The sequence below is a fragment of the Pan paniscus genome, chromosome 11 (assembly GCF_029289425.2).
Source record: "Pan paniscus chromosome 11, NHGRI_mPanPan1-v2.0_pri, whole genome shotgun sequence".
NCBI lineage: Eukaryota > Metazoa > Chordata > Mammalia > Primates > Hominidae > Pan > Pan paniscus.
The window spans coordinates 41,959,892-41,972,624 of NC_073260.2; the positions used below are offsets into that span (position 1 = coordinate 41,959,892).

At 39.1% G+C, this 12,733-nt stretch overlaps 1 protein-coding gene across 3 annotated transcripts in view; it reads right to left on the reverse strand.

The window, feature by feature from the left end:
* Positions 1 to 1,772: 1,772 nt before the first annotated feature.
* Positions 1,773 to 12,733, reverse strand: part of TDRD7 (tudor domain containing 7) — an 83,823-nt gene continuing 72,862 nt past the window's right edge. For all 3 annotated transcript variants that reach the window (XM_034967843.3, XM_034967844.3, XM_034967845.3), the window contains 2 exons: positions 10,575 to 10,735; positions 1,773 to 2,235 (listed from right to left, as the gene is read on the reverse strand). In XM_034967843.3, coding sequence (XP_034823734.1) covers positions 2,015 to 2,235; positions 10,575 to 10,735 — 382 coding nt within the window. In that variant the 3' untranslated portion in view covers positions 1,773 to 2,014. The remainder of the gene's footprint in view (positions 2,236 to 10,574; positions 10,736 to 12,733) is intronic.

The window sequence follows — 12,733 nt, forward strand, 5'->3', positions numbered from 1 at the left end:
GTTTTGTCGAGTGGAAGTGGGGGAAGTGTGGGGAAAGGAAAGAGAAATCAGATTGTTGCTGTGTCTGTGTAGAAAGAAGTAGACATGGGAGACTCCATTTTGTTCTGTACTAAGAAAAATTCTTCTGCCTTGCAAAAAATAAATAAATAAATAAATAAAAAGTAATAGAAACATTTCTAAAGTCAGTGAAACTACCTTTTCCTAACCTGTAGACAATTTGAGGATTTTTCCATTTTTTTATTAGAGAATGAAACAATTATTAAAAACATACCAGTTTATTTCACTTAAACATTTCTGTGTTGGGATATTTTTATTTCATCGTAAGTGATAAATCACTGGCATTCAGTATTCCTGAATTTTGAATCACTTGTTGCAAATATTGAGTTTTAAAAAGCTAGAGATAATTTTGACATGTTTAAAATGAAAAACTTCAAATATTTGGTCTCTACCTTCCTCTCTCTGTTCTCATTTGTTTCTGGATTTTTCTCAAATAAAAACAAACAAATGACATTGAGAATTTTTATTTCCAGCCTGGTTTTTGCCCCTGAAGTTTATTCCACATTTCCAGGATTTTGCATATCTTCACATGGAAGTCTATTAGCTCAAATTCAGTGTGTTCAAAATCAGATTTTTAAGCTTCCCACTCCCCCACTCCATCTGAGTAAGGTCCTAGGCTCTCATACCTTAAGACTTGGCTTCACTCTTCCCAATCTGTATCTAAGCTGTCTAATAATTGTAATTAAAAACTTTACAAGGTCATCAACACTTTTTCTTCAACACCATTGCTCCACTCTTAGCCCAGGGCCTCCCCACCTCATCTTTGGACCACTGCTAAAGCCTATAACCTGTCTGCCAATCTATCTGCCCATCAATTAGCAAGCACAAAAGGAGTGCCTGATGTGTGTAAGATGCCATTCTGATGGCTGTGGATGCTCAGATGGTGGTGTGCTGGAGAGCCTGTCATATGGGGTCTCAAGAGCTGCTTAGATGAGTCTCTTCCCAACTCCACATTCAGTCATGTCATATTATTAGCTGAAAATCAACAATGGTGGGACTATTTACAATATGAGAATTTTCAGACACTACAAATCAAGGCTCAGCTCCCCACTCAACAGAACCAGTTGTCAAACATTTACTGGTATATCACCAGAGATGACTAAGACCCGTCCCTCTTTCACGGAGACCATGATCTAGCTGGGGTAATCGGTGCACAGACTAGTCATATACTATAAAACACAGTGACATATGGGCACCAAGAGAGGCATGATCAAAGTACGATGGAGTAGAAAGGGGTACCAGAGAAAGCTTCATGGTTGGCCCAGGAGGTCAGGCAGGACACTGACAAGCAAAAATGATGGGAGGAGAATGAGATGCAGGTTGACAGAATGGAATAAGCAGGGGCTCAGTGACCAAATAAAGGTACAGTGTGGCAGGGAGTGGTAGATAAGGAGGTTGGGTAGGAGGATTGTAGAAAGCCTGGGTCCTAGCTGGACTCTGTGGGCAATGAGAAGAGAAGCCACTCAAGATTCGGGTTGAGGGTCACGTTGGTTTGCCTGGGCTGCTCCTCTAGAAATGCTGATGTGTTAAGACTCAGGATAAGTCCTCACATGCTTTGGTGATCACTTGCTTTGATACACTACTACATCAGGGTAGAGTTAAGTCATAATAGTCTCAGCTTCACTGGAGAAGAACCCAGCTCTGCAAGGAAGACAACATGAAACAGAAGCTTTCATCTTAAGATCATGAAGCCTAGAAATTACAAGGTAGTCAGCTTTTATATTGATAAACATTTTTATTCTAATATTATAGTTATAATTCAAGTACAATTTTCTTTGAAAAGTCAACTCTGTTAAAACAAAACTTGTTAAATATCTTTCATCAAACATAGGCATATTCTTTTCAATCCCCCACAGCAGTCAGAGCCATGTAGCAGAGTTAAGATTTTTTTTAAGCCTACTACATTTTGTTATTGCTAAAAAATCTGAATTAGTTGTCAAGGTTTCAGAGGCAGTCATTAATTAACTTTTGAAAGCTCTATCAGATACTCTGACATAAAATCATGAATCCAGGTATCGGTGTCTGGCAACGATGTGTCCACTAAGTAGACCACTACTTTCCGGTCCCAAGGGTTAGCATTTTCAATGACTGTCTGCACCAGTGCCACCAGAGGTTTCTTCTCCACATGATTTCGAAACACCATAGAAGCCTCCTCAGACCACTGGTTGCACTTCACTCCTAGGAGGAAGAGAGGAAGAAGAGGGAGCAGTGAGGAGTCAAAGGAGCTTTTCTTTGATCCATTATGATGGAAAATTATTTAGTCAATTCCAAAGTAACTTAAGCATCCCAGGTTTTAGACTTGCCTGAACCAAAAAACGGTTACTGAACAATCTTAAAACACTCCAGCTTATAGTTTTTCTACTCTGAATGGAGTCACTCTGGAAATCTTTAACTAAAAAACAAGTTTCATTTGAGACTTAACATTGTATTATAAAATGAGGTAATAATGACTACTGTAAAACCCCCATAAAGTATATGCATATTTAAACTAACAGTCAGAATAAAATATCAATATCATATTAAATGACATTTCTTTCATTAAAAATTTTTTTTTCTGATGGACCAAATATCATAAAAAAAGAAAAAAGAATTATTGTATGATTCATTTACAGTATAGTTATTTAAAATTATACACAGCATCGTGGGAAAAGCACTGAATTGAAAGTCAACAGACTCAGTTACTATTCCCAGCTTTTCCTCTATCGGGTGGCGTGGTCTTGGGCAAATCAGCTGATCTCTCAGGCCTCACCTATGATAAAAGAACCTGATTGGATCAGATCATGAGAAATCAAGTTAGAGAATTCTAAATTCGATTTTAAAACAAAACTGGGACAAGAAAGTATACATTGGCCGGGCACAGTGGCTCACACCTGTAATCCCAGCACTTTGGGAGGCCAAGGCGGGCAGATATCTTGAGCTCAGGAGTTCGAGACCAGCCTGGGCAACATAGCCCAGCCCTGTCTCTACAAAAAATACAAAAATTAGCTGGGTGTAATGGCCTGTGCCTATAGTCCCAGCTACTCAGGAGGCTAAGGGAGGAGGATCGCTTGAGCCTGGGAGGTCAGGGCTGCAGTGAGCCGTGACTGCATCACTGTACTCCATCCAGCCTGGGTGACAAAGTGAGACCCTGTCTCAAAAAATATATATATATATACACATATATATATACATATTTCAAGAAATACAATTAAAATTAAGTCCACATATACTGGATTACATAAACTGTAAATTATGCCCCAAAGTAATTAAGATATGGAAATTTCAGACATAATTTTGGAAGACTTGCTGTCTATATAGCAAATGGGCTAAATTCTTTGATTATTTATTTCCCACAAGAGAAGCCTAGAAATTTCATTTTATCTGCAGCAGCCCTGACAATCTTTGAGCCATGTTATTTAAGAAGAAAAAAGGTAACCCACTGGTAAAGTAAAAGATGATTCCACAGTATGGCTCCCTTTCTTCTAGGATTCAGAAAATTTTGTGCATGGCCATGGTGCACTGATGCAAAGAATGCCCAGGTCAAGGCCAGATGTAATGAAGCAACAGCTCACTGGTGTTGTGGGAAGTCAGGAACCCCAAATGGAGGGACCAGCTGAAGCCATGGCAGAAGAACATAAATTGTGAAAATTTCATGGACATTTATTAGTTCCCCAAATTAATACTTTTATAATTTCTTACGCCTGTCTTTACTGCAATCTCTGAACATAAATTGTGAAGATTTCATGGACACTTATCACTTCCCCAATCAATACCCTTGTCATTTCCTATGCCTGTCTTTACTTTAATCTCTTAATCCCATCATCTTTGTAAGCTGAGGAGGATGTATGTCACCTCAGGACCCTGTGATGATTGCGTTAACTGCACAAATTGTTTGTAGAGCATGTGTGTTTGAACAATATGAAATCTGGGCACCTTGAAAAAAGAACAGGATAACAGCAATGTGCAGGGAACAAGAGAGATAACCTTAAACTCTGACTGCCAGTAAGCCAGGTGGAACAGAGCCATATTTCTCTTCTTTCAAAAGCAAATGGGAGAAATATCGCTGAATTCTTTTTCTCAGCAAGGAACATCCCTGAGAAAGAGAATGCATCCCTGAGGGTAGGCCTCTGAAATGGCCGCTTCGGGTGCGGTCGTCTTTTATGGTCACTGCTGTAGGGATGAAATAAGCCCCAGTCTCCTGTAGTGCTCCCAGGCTTATTAGGATGAGGAAATTCCCACCTAATAAATTTTGGTCAGACCAGTTGTCTGCTCTCAAACCCTGTCTCCTGATAAGATGTTATCAATGACAATGTGTGCCTGAAACTTCATTAGCAATTTTAATTTCGCCCTGGTCCTGTGGTCCTGTGATCTCGCCCTGCCTCCATTTGCCTTGTGATATCTTATTACCTTGTGAAGCATGTGATCTCTGCGACCCACACCCTATTCGTACACTCCCTCCCCTTTTGAAAATCACTAATAGAAACTTGCTGATTTTACGGCTTAGGGGGCATCACGGAACTTGCGGACATGTGATGTCTCCCCCGGACACCCAGCTTTAAAATTTCTCTCTTTTGTACTCTGTCCCTTTATTTCTCAGACCAGCCGACACTTAGGGAAAATAGAAAAGAACCTACGTGAAATATCGGGGGTGAATTTTACCCGATATCTGGCTGAAATTTCCCCCAATACACTGGGAACCTTGAGAGGGTGGGCATCCAGTGATCCCATTTGTGAGCGGGTAAGGGGTAATCCCAAGGTCCCTGGAGAATCCTTAAAGCATTCCAGTTTAAACACTCAGGGCATTCCCATGGGTTCCACTTAGATTCCACAGAGCTCCTTTACATCTAGAGATATTCCTAAATATGTCAAACGGCTTGGCTAGGTGTGAACTAAGTCTACCAAAGTGATGACTCCAATGGCCATGTCACAACCAGTGACTTCCATGAAACTTCTAGTCTACCTCGCTTCTCTCTAGTGGATGCCTATGATGGCCCAAGAGAGACATACTCTCCGCCACATATAGTTTAATAGTTCCAGTTCATATGTTTTCAATTAATTATAAAATGGAGGTCCTCCCTTCAAAATGGATAATGTGATAGCCAGGAAGATTTTGTGACTTAGGAGCAAGTCAAAAGGAAGAAAGAAGGCTTGGCAGAGGTGAGCCTAGAAAAGGAACTGAGGACATGGATGGGACCCAACAGCAATGCTGTTTCAGATGTAAGTGTACAAAGAAACTTTCATGTATTTGGACTATGAGTTTTAGTTCACAAGGCAATTTCATATTCACTTTTTCATCTGATCCACATATTAGTTCAGTTACATAGACAGGATAGGAATTTACTGGTAATTTTATAAATAATCATGGGGTAGGTTTAGAAGTTAAATGACTTGAATCTCAGCCTTTTGACTTCAAAAACCACACTTCATGGAGAAGGAAGTATACAGTGAAGAAAGGCACACACTGAAGAGGCAGAGTGCTGAGTTTAAGGCTGTGGTGTGGGATCTTGGACAAGATATTTAACTTCACTAAGCTGCTATTCCCTGATGTGTATAATAGTTATAGTAACAGTACCTAAACCTCCTAGCATGGGGAGAGTTCAATGAAGTAAAGCAGTTGGTAGAACTTCTGCCTACCGATCTGGCATGTAAAGAGCTTAGAAGTTGCTACTGCCTCCTAATAAGAAACAAAAAGCTGAACAAACAGAAAATCAACAACTACTCCCAGGTCCATCAGAGAAGGAAGGTCACAGGGCAATTCACTGTCCCCAAAACCAGAGAGACAGACAGGAAGATACTGAGAGTCAAAGCGTACTAGAGCAGAAACCAATGAGCAGAGGCCTGGAAGCCAGAGGAGGGAAACCTAAACTGTAACTGACAAATTGCTGGGGGTACAGGTAAATAAGTCTGAGAGTTAAAAACTCCAGGGGAACCCAGTTATAGGGCCCTGCCTCCCACACTTTTGAGAGTTTTACCTCCAGAAGCACTACCTGGTACTCACAGTGAATATCAGGGAAAAATCTCCTCATGCTTCCAGTTGGGGGAGGAGAAAAGGAACATTTTGAAATACACCAGAGCTTTCTGTTTTTCTTAACAAGCTCTGTCCTCAGAAGAAACTATTTTACTAGAGCCTGACCTGACAGGGTTTTATAGAGCTTAACCTTCCTGGGGGAAGGGAAATACCCAACTCCACTCCCCTCTAGCCATCCTGCTCCACCTAAGCTGGGGGGAAAGACCCCAAGGAGCACTGGTGAAGTTCCCAGTCCAGGGGCACAGGCTCAACAAAAGACTGAGACCTAATCATAGGACTACATAACATCCCTCACACCCCAGACACACATTGCTGCTGCTACATTACAAAAGCCTTATTTACCCAGATTTCCTTTTACCCAATGTATCATGTCCACCTTTCAACAAAGAACTACAAGTGATATGGAAGGAAAAAAACACAGTTTGAAGAGACTGAGCAAGCATCAGAATCAGAGTCAAATATGGCAGGAATGCTGGAAATAATCAGACCAGGAATTTAAAACAACTATGATTAATACGGTACCAGTGTTAATGGAAAAGCAGACAAAATTTAAGAACAGATGGATAATGGAAGTAGAAACACAGAAATTCTAAGAAACAATAAAACAGAAATGTGGGCTGGGTGTCGTGGCTCACACCTGTAATCCCAGCACTTTGGAGGCCAAGGTGGGAGGATCACCAAAGTGGGTGGATCACGAAGTCAGGAGTTCGAGACCAGTCTGGCCAACATGGTGAAAAAGCCTGTCTCTACTAAAAATACAAAAATTAGCCAGGTGTGGTGGTGCATGCCTGTAGTCCTAGCTACTCAGGAGGCTGAGGCAGAAGAATTGCTTGAACCTGGGAGGCGGAGGTTGCAGTGAGCTGAGATCGTGCCACTGCACTCCAGTGTGGGTGACAGAGCAAGACTCTGTCTCAAAAAAAAAAAAAAGAAAAGAAAAGAAAAGAAAAGAAATGCTAGAGGTCAGAGGTCAGAAACACTATAAAAGAAAATAAGAATGTCTTGGGCTTCTTAATAGATTAGACTTGGCTGAGGGAAGATCTCTGAGTTCAAGGATATGACAATAGAAACTTTCAAAACTGAAAAGCAAAGAGTAAAAGTACTGAAAAAAAAAAAAAACAGAACAAAAATCCAAGATCTATCAAAGGTTTAACAAATGCATAATAAGAATTCTAGAAGGAGAGAAAGGAACGGAAACATTTGAAACAATAATGACTGAGAATTTCTCCAAATTAATGTCACACACTAAATCATTGATCTAGGAAGCTCAGAGAACACCAAGCAAGATAAATGCCCCCGCCACCAAAATATATCTAGGCATATCACATTCAAACTTTAGAAAATCAAAGATGAGCAAAAGTCTTGAAAGAGACCAGAAGAAAAAAACCACCTTATCCATAGAAGAACAAAGATAAGAATCTTTGTTCTGACTTCTCAGAGAAGCATCTGACTTTTCAGAAATCATGCAGCAAGAAGAGACTAGAGGGTTGAAAGGAAAAAACCCACCAGCTAAAGTTCTGTACCTTATGAAATTATCCTTCAAAAGTAAAGGAGAAATACAGACTCTCAGACAAACAAAAATTGGGAGAATTTGTTGCCAGCACACCTGCCTTGGAAGAAATATTAAAGAAGTTCTTCAGAGAAGGAAAATAATATAGGTCAGAAATTAATATTGACATAAAGAAAATCAGAGAATGAATAAGTGAAGGTAAAGTAAAACTTTTATATTTCTTTTTCTTAATTCATCTATTAGATAGGGTTTGTTCAAAATAATAGCAACAATGTATTTGATTCTGTATGCGTGTGTGTGTGTGTGTGCACGTGTGCACGTGTGCGTGTATGTGCTTATATGTAAGTGAAGTAAATGACTGCAATGATACAGGAGCCTGGAGGAAGGAATTAACATTATTTTGTTATTATACAGTACTTGCACTGTCTATGAAACAGTGCAATGTCACATGAAAGTAGACATGGATTAGTTCTAACCGTATATAGCAAACTCTAGAGCACCCACTAAGAAAAGGAAAAAATAGAGGTATAATTGAATCCTAAGAAAGGAGAGAAAGTGGCATTACTTAAAATGCTCAATTAAAATCACAAAAAGCAGAAAAAGAGTAATGGCAAAAATAAGAGCAAAGAACAAGGAAAACAAATAGAAAACAGTAACAAATATGGTAGATGTTAATCCAACTGTATTAATAATCACTTTCAATGTCAATAGTCTAAATACACCAATTAAAAGACAGAGATTGTCAGAGTAAATAAAAAAAAAAGACTCAACCACATATTATCTACAAGACCACTTTAAATATAAAGACACATATAGAGTAAAAGTAAAGGGATGGAGAAAGATATACCACGTTAACACTAATTGAAAGAAAGCAGGAGTAGGTATATTCATTTCAGGCAAAGCAGACTTCAGTGCAAGGAAAGTTATCAGGGATAAGAGGGGCATTACATAATGGTAGAGGGGTCAATTCTCCAAGACGACATACTAATCCTTAATGTACATGCATCTAATAACAGATCATCAAAATACATGAGGCAAAAATGGATAGATCTGCAAGGAGAAATGAAAAAAATCCACTCTGATAGGTAGAGATTTTAAAACCCCTTTATCAGAAATGGACAGATCCAGAAGGCATAAAAATAAGTAAGGACATAATTGAACTCAACAGCATCATAAGTCAACTGGATGTAATTAACATCTATAGAATACTTCATCTCAAAACAGCAGATTATACATTCTTCTCAAGCTCACATGGAACATTCATCAAGACGAACCACATTTTGGGAAATAAAACACACATTAACAATTTAAAAATAATACAATGTTTTCCCTCAGACCACAATGGAATTAAATTAGAAATCAGTAACAGAAAGATAGCTGGAAAATCCCCAAATACTTAAAGAGATTAAGCACAGTTCTAAATAACACATGGGTCAAAGGATACATTTCAAGAGAAATGAAAAAGTATTTTCAGCTGAATGAAAATATAGCACATCAAAACTTGTGGGATGCAGCCAAAGCTGTACTTAGAGGGAAACTTGTAGCACCGAATGCATATATTAAACAGGAAGAAAGCTCTAAAGTGACTGGTAGAGCGCCTAGCACACCATAAGTACCAATAACTCTTAGCCACAATGCTGGTGATGGGGATGATGGTACCATGCACTCATTCTTCACAGAGAAGCCTTCTTTGGGGAGTATAACTGTCACATTTAACAAAATGTGTTGTTAGGAAAACCTGAGCATTAGAAAGTGAAAACGAAAAAAAAAAACAAACCATTAAATCTGAAGAAGAAGGTTTGAATCTAAACCAGACTAACTGGTGGCCATGCTACATGAAAGTGTTATTTTTGCTTTATATCCAATTACCATAGGATTTGCCTTTGAATTCTAGTAGGAAGACACAGAGAAGCTGGCAATATTTCAAAATAAGGCAATACACAGGCTTCCAATAAAAGCTGATCAATAAGTAAAAGAAGAACCTATATACACAATTTCTTTCATTGCTGACATCACATCACTTCTGTCACTGTGTTCCACATATGGGGCAAGGTGCTGAGGACTGTGAGCAGCAGCAAAGTGATCAGGGAGGCACCCCTCAACTCTTTGGGCCTCAAAAACCTCTGCTAACGCTACAAGGCCTCTGGGTTGAGCTTCATCCAGCTGTTCATGCTACATAATGGTAGGGTGCTCACAGGGGAGCCACCAACAGTTGTATTGCTTTCACAAAGATAAAAGGGAAGTCTCATTAGACCACATTACAAGGAAGTGTCATTGTATGCCTGTTAAATTGGTTCCTCACATTTTAATGACAATCAAGAGGCTGATGTGAATGTGGTGAAATTGCTCCCTTGTATGCTGTTAGTTGTGCTGCAAACTGGAAACTCACTTGGTCATGAAAATGGTCATATATTCCATGACCCAGGAATGTTTTAAGATTGCATAATACTCTATTATGTAGATGTATTATAATTTATGCGATAATAATAAAGTATGATCCTCCTACTGGTTATTATAATAGGTTGTTTCCATTGTTTTTTGGTTCGTTTTAGCTAGTGTAAAGATGCAGGGTTTTTCTTGATATTACAATAAAAATGTTCATCAATAGGGAAGTATTGATTAGATAGAATTTTTGCACCCATTAAAAACAAATAGGAAAACCATAAAACCACCCAGAAAGTCATTAGAAAACAATACTAGATGAAGAAAAGCAGAATGCAGTATTATATCTGTACTAAGATCACAGCTTTAGAAATATACTCATGCTTGAAACCAGAGACAGAAGGAGTAGAGAAAAGAGAAACAGCAGATATAATGATAGAGCACGACTGTAAGAGATCATTAAAATTATTTCCATTATGGTTGCAATATTATTAGCACAAAAAAACAAAAACCCAACATACCTAAACTCAAGAGGCCAATGATTCAGTACTTGCTAAGTACCCAGGATAAAATGACAATATTGCATCGTTGTAGCATGAGTTCAGATTCCACAGAAATTACCTGCAAGTTGAGCTGTGACTGCTTGGAAGGGCAGCTTTCGGAACATGTCCACTAGGGGCTGTACTTTTCTTATGTTGACTAATTCGTGTTTGCCATAATCCAGCTCATACACAGATACCAGTCCATTGGTCAGGATTCCTTTTAAAAGCACCCTGTGCCACCTAGATGTACATTAAATTAAAAAGGAAGAGAAAACACATAAACTCAGTACCTGCTTTAAGGGCAAGAAATATTTTATGATAGAAAAATTAATGCAAATTATGTTTATCAAAATTTAAAACTGTATTTTCAAAAAAGTTTTAAAAGCATTTCCTGCTCCTTTTTCCAAAGCTTACTATTCTCTGCTTTGCCACTGTCTTATTTGATAGAATTTGCTCATTCAAGAGACTTTTATAAGCCCCTGGAGTTAGTGAAGGAAAGAGACATATAAACTGTCAACCATCATTAATTAGAAGAAACAAACGCCATGGAGCATGACCAGGACAAAGCCAGGGGATCCCTTCACTGAAGGAGGGTGGACAGAAGATGGCCACATGTTTGGATATGGTACATGCTTGGACGATGGAAAGAGAGAGGCAAGCAGGACCAGCTGGGGATGAAGAAATGCTTGAGAAGAAAAGCACAGAGGACTGGAGAGGGCATAGTGTTTTGGAGCAGAGCAAACCTTCCAGGAATGCGTGGAAGAATGGAAGAGAAGTCAGACTAGGAAGGCACGCTGGGGACAGATCAAATCAGTTTTGGACAAAAAAAGTTTGCAATTTTAATTATGACAAGGACATTAAAAAAAGAACAAAACACAAGATTCAACCCACCACCTAAAATAAAGAACCTGGAAAAGGTAGAGGAGTATGAGGGAAGTGGAGTATGGCTTCAGATCTGGAGCTCAAGGCACCAGAAGGAAATCCACAGGAATCTACTTACCCCTACTGAAGCTACATCAACATCATTAAAATGAGAAAAACCCAGACTTCAAGGTTAATATATGAAAGATCACTTTAAAGTCCTATAGTCTCAAATACATGATTAAAAAGTATTACTGCATGAAGGAAAGGAAGATTGTTCCTAACAGCTGAAAGAAAGTGTCTATGGAGGTGGTCTCTGCTGCTAAATGGTGGAAATTGGCCTCTAGTTCAGGTGGCATGGTCAGTCATTCTCTGGAACAGGTTTGCCAGCCAGAAGCCAGAAGCCCACCAGAACAGCAAGCCCTGTACCACAATACACTGCTGGACTGGGGCTGGCTGGAATGGACTGTTTCTCCAGCCCATATACACCTAGTATAGGAAACCCATGCAGCTGCTATAGGATGAACTACAGAGAAACCCCGAAACAAAAAGGTCAGCTTTCAACACTGTAACTGGGGGCTTCTGAGGGAACTCCAGAAACTTTCAGACAGGCTCAAAGTACAGCAAGCAATACTCCATGAGTCCCAGAGACAATTGGGACACAGAAAGGATACATAGTATGTACATGAGTTTTGGGGGCCAAATAGACCTGAATTAGAGTCCCACCTGGGCTCTTCATTTAAGCTCTGAGCCTCAATCATCTCATGTTTAATATTTAATGTAAATTCACTTACAGAAATAATACATGGAAAGTGCCTGGGACATTACTTGGCTAATAATAGGCACTTGGCAAATGATAGTTATCATCATTATTATTAAAATGAAGACAAGCTACTATAAATAAGAACTTCAGATCAAACCGAAGAGAAATTTTCACAGGTGGAAACACTTTCGGTGTAGGTTGCTAATTTGTGTAAGCACAAAAGGAGGTAAAAACACTTGGTTTCCACCAACAGCGTCATCTTAAAATTGTACAGGGCAAATTGGTGGTGGTCTGTGTTTTTAGTCCATAAATAAGTGGTATAGGGCAGTGAAGAGAGAGTCCCAGAAAACTGATGTGTTGTATTTCTGTTTAGTTTTCAACTTTCAAAACTAATAGCTTAAGGGAAGACTTCAGTTTTGACTAGATTACTAAAATTCAGTACTGGCATCACCTGGAATTTGTTAACAACAGATTCTGGAGCTCCACCTGCAGAGATTCTGATTCAGAATGCCTGGGGTAAGGAAGAAGAATCTGCATTTTTAATAGGTTTTCCAAGTTGTTCTTATGCTGCGATAGATTTGGAAACCGCTGTAATAAAAATATGTATCTAAAAT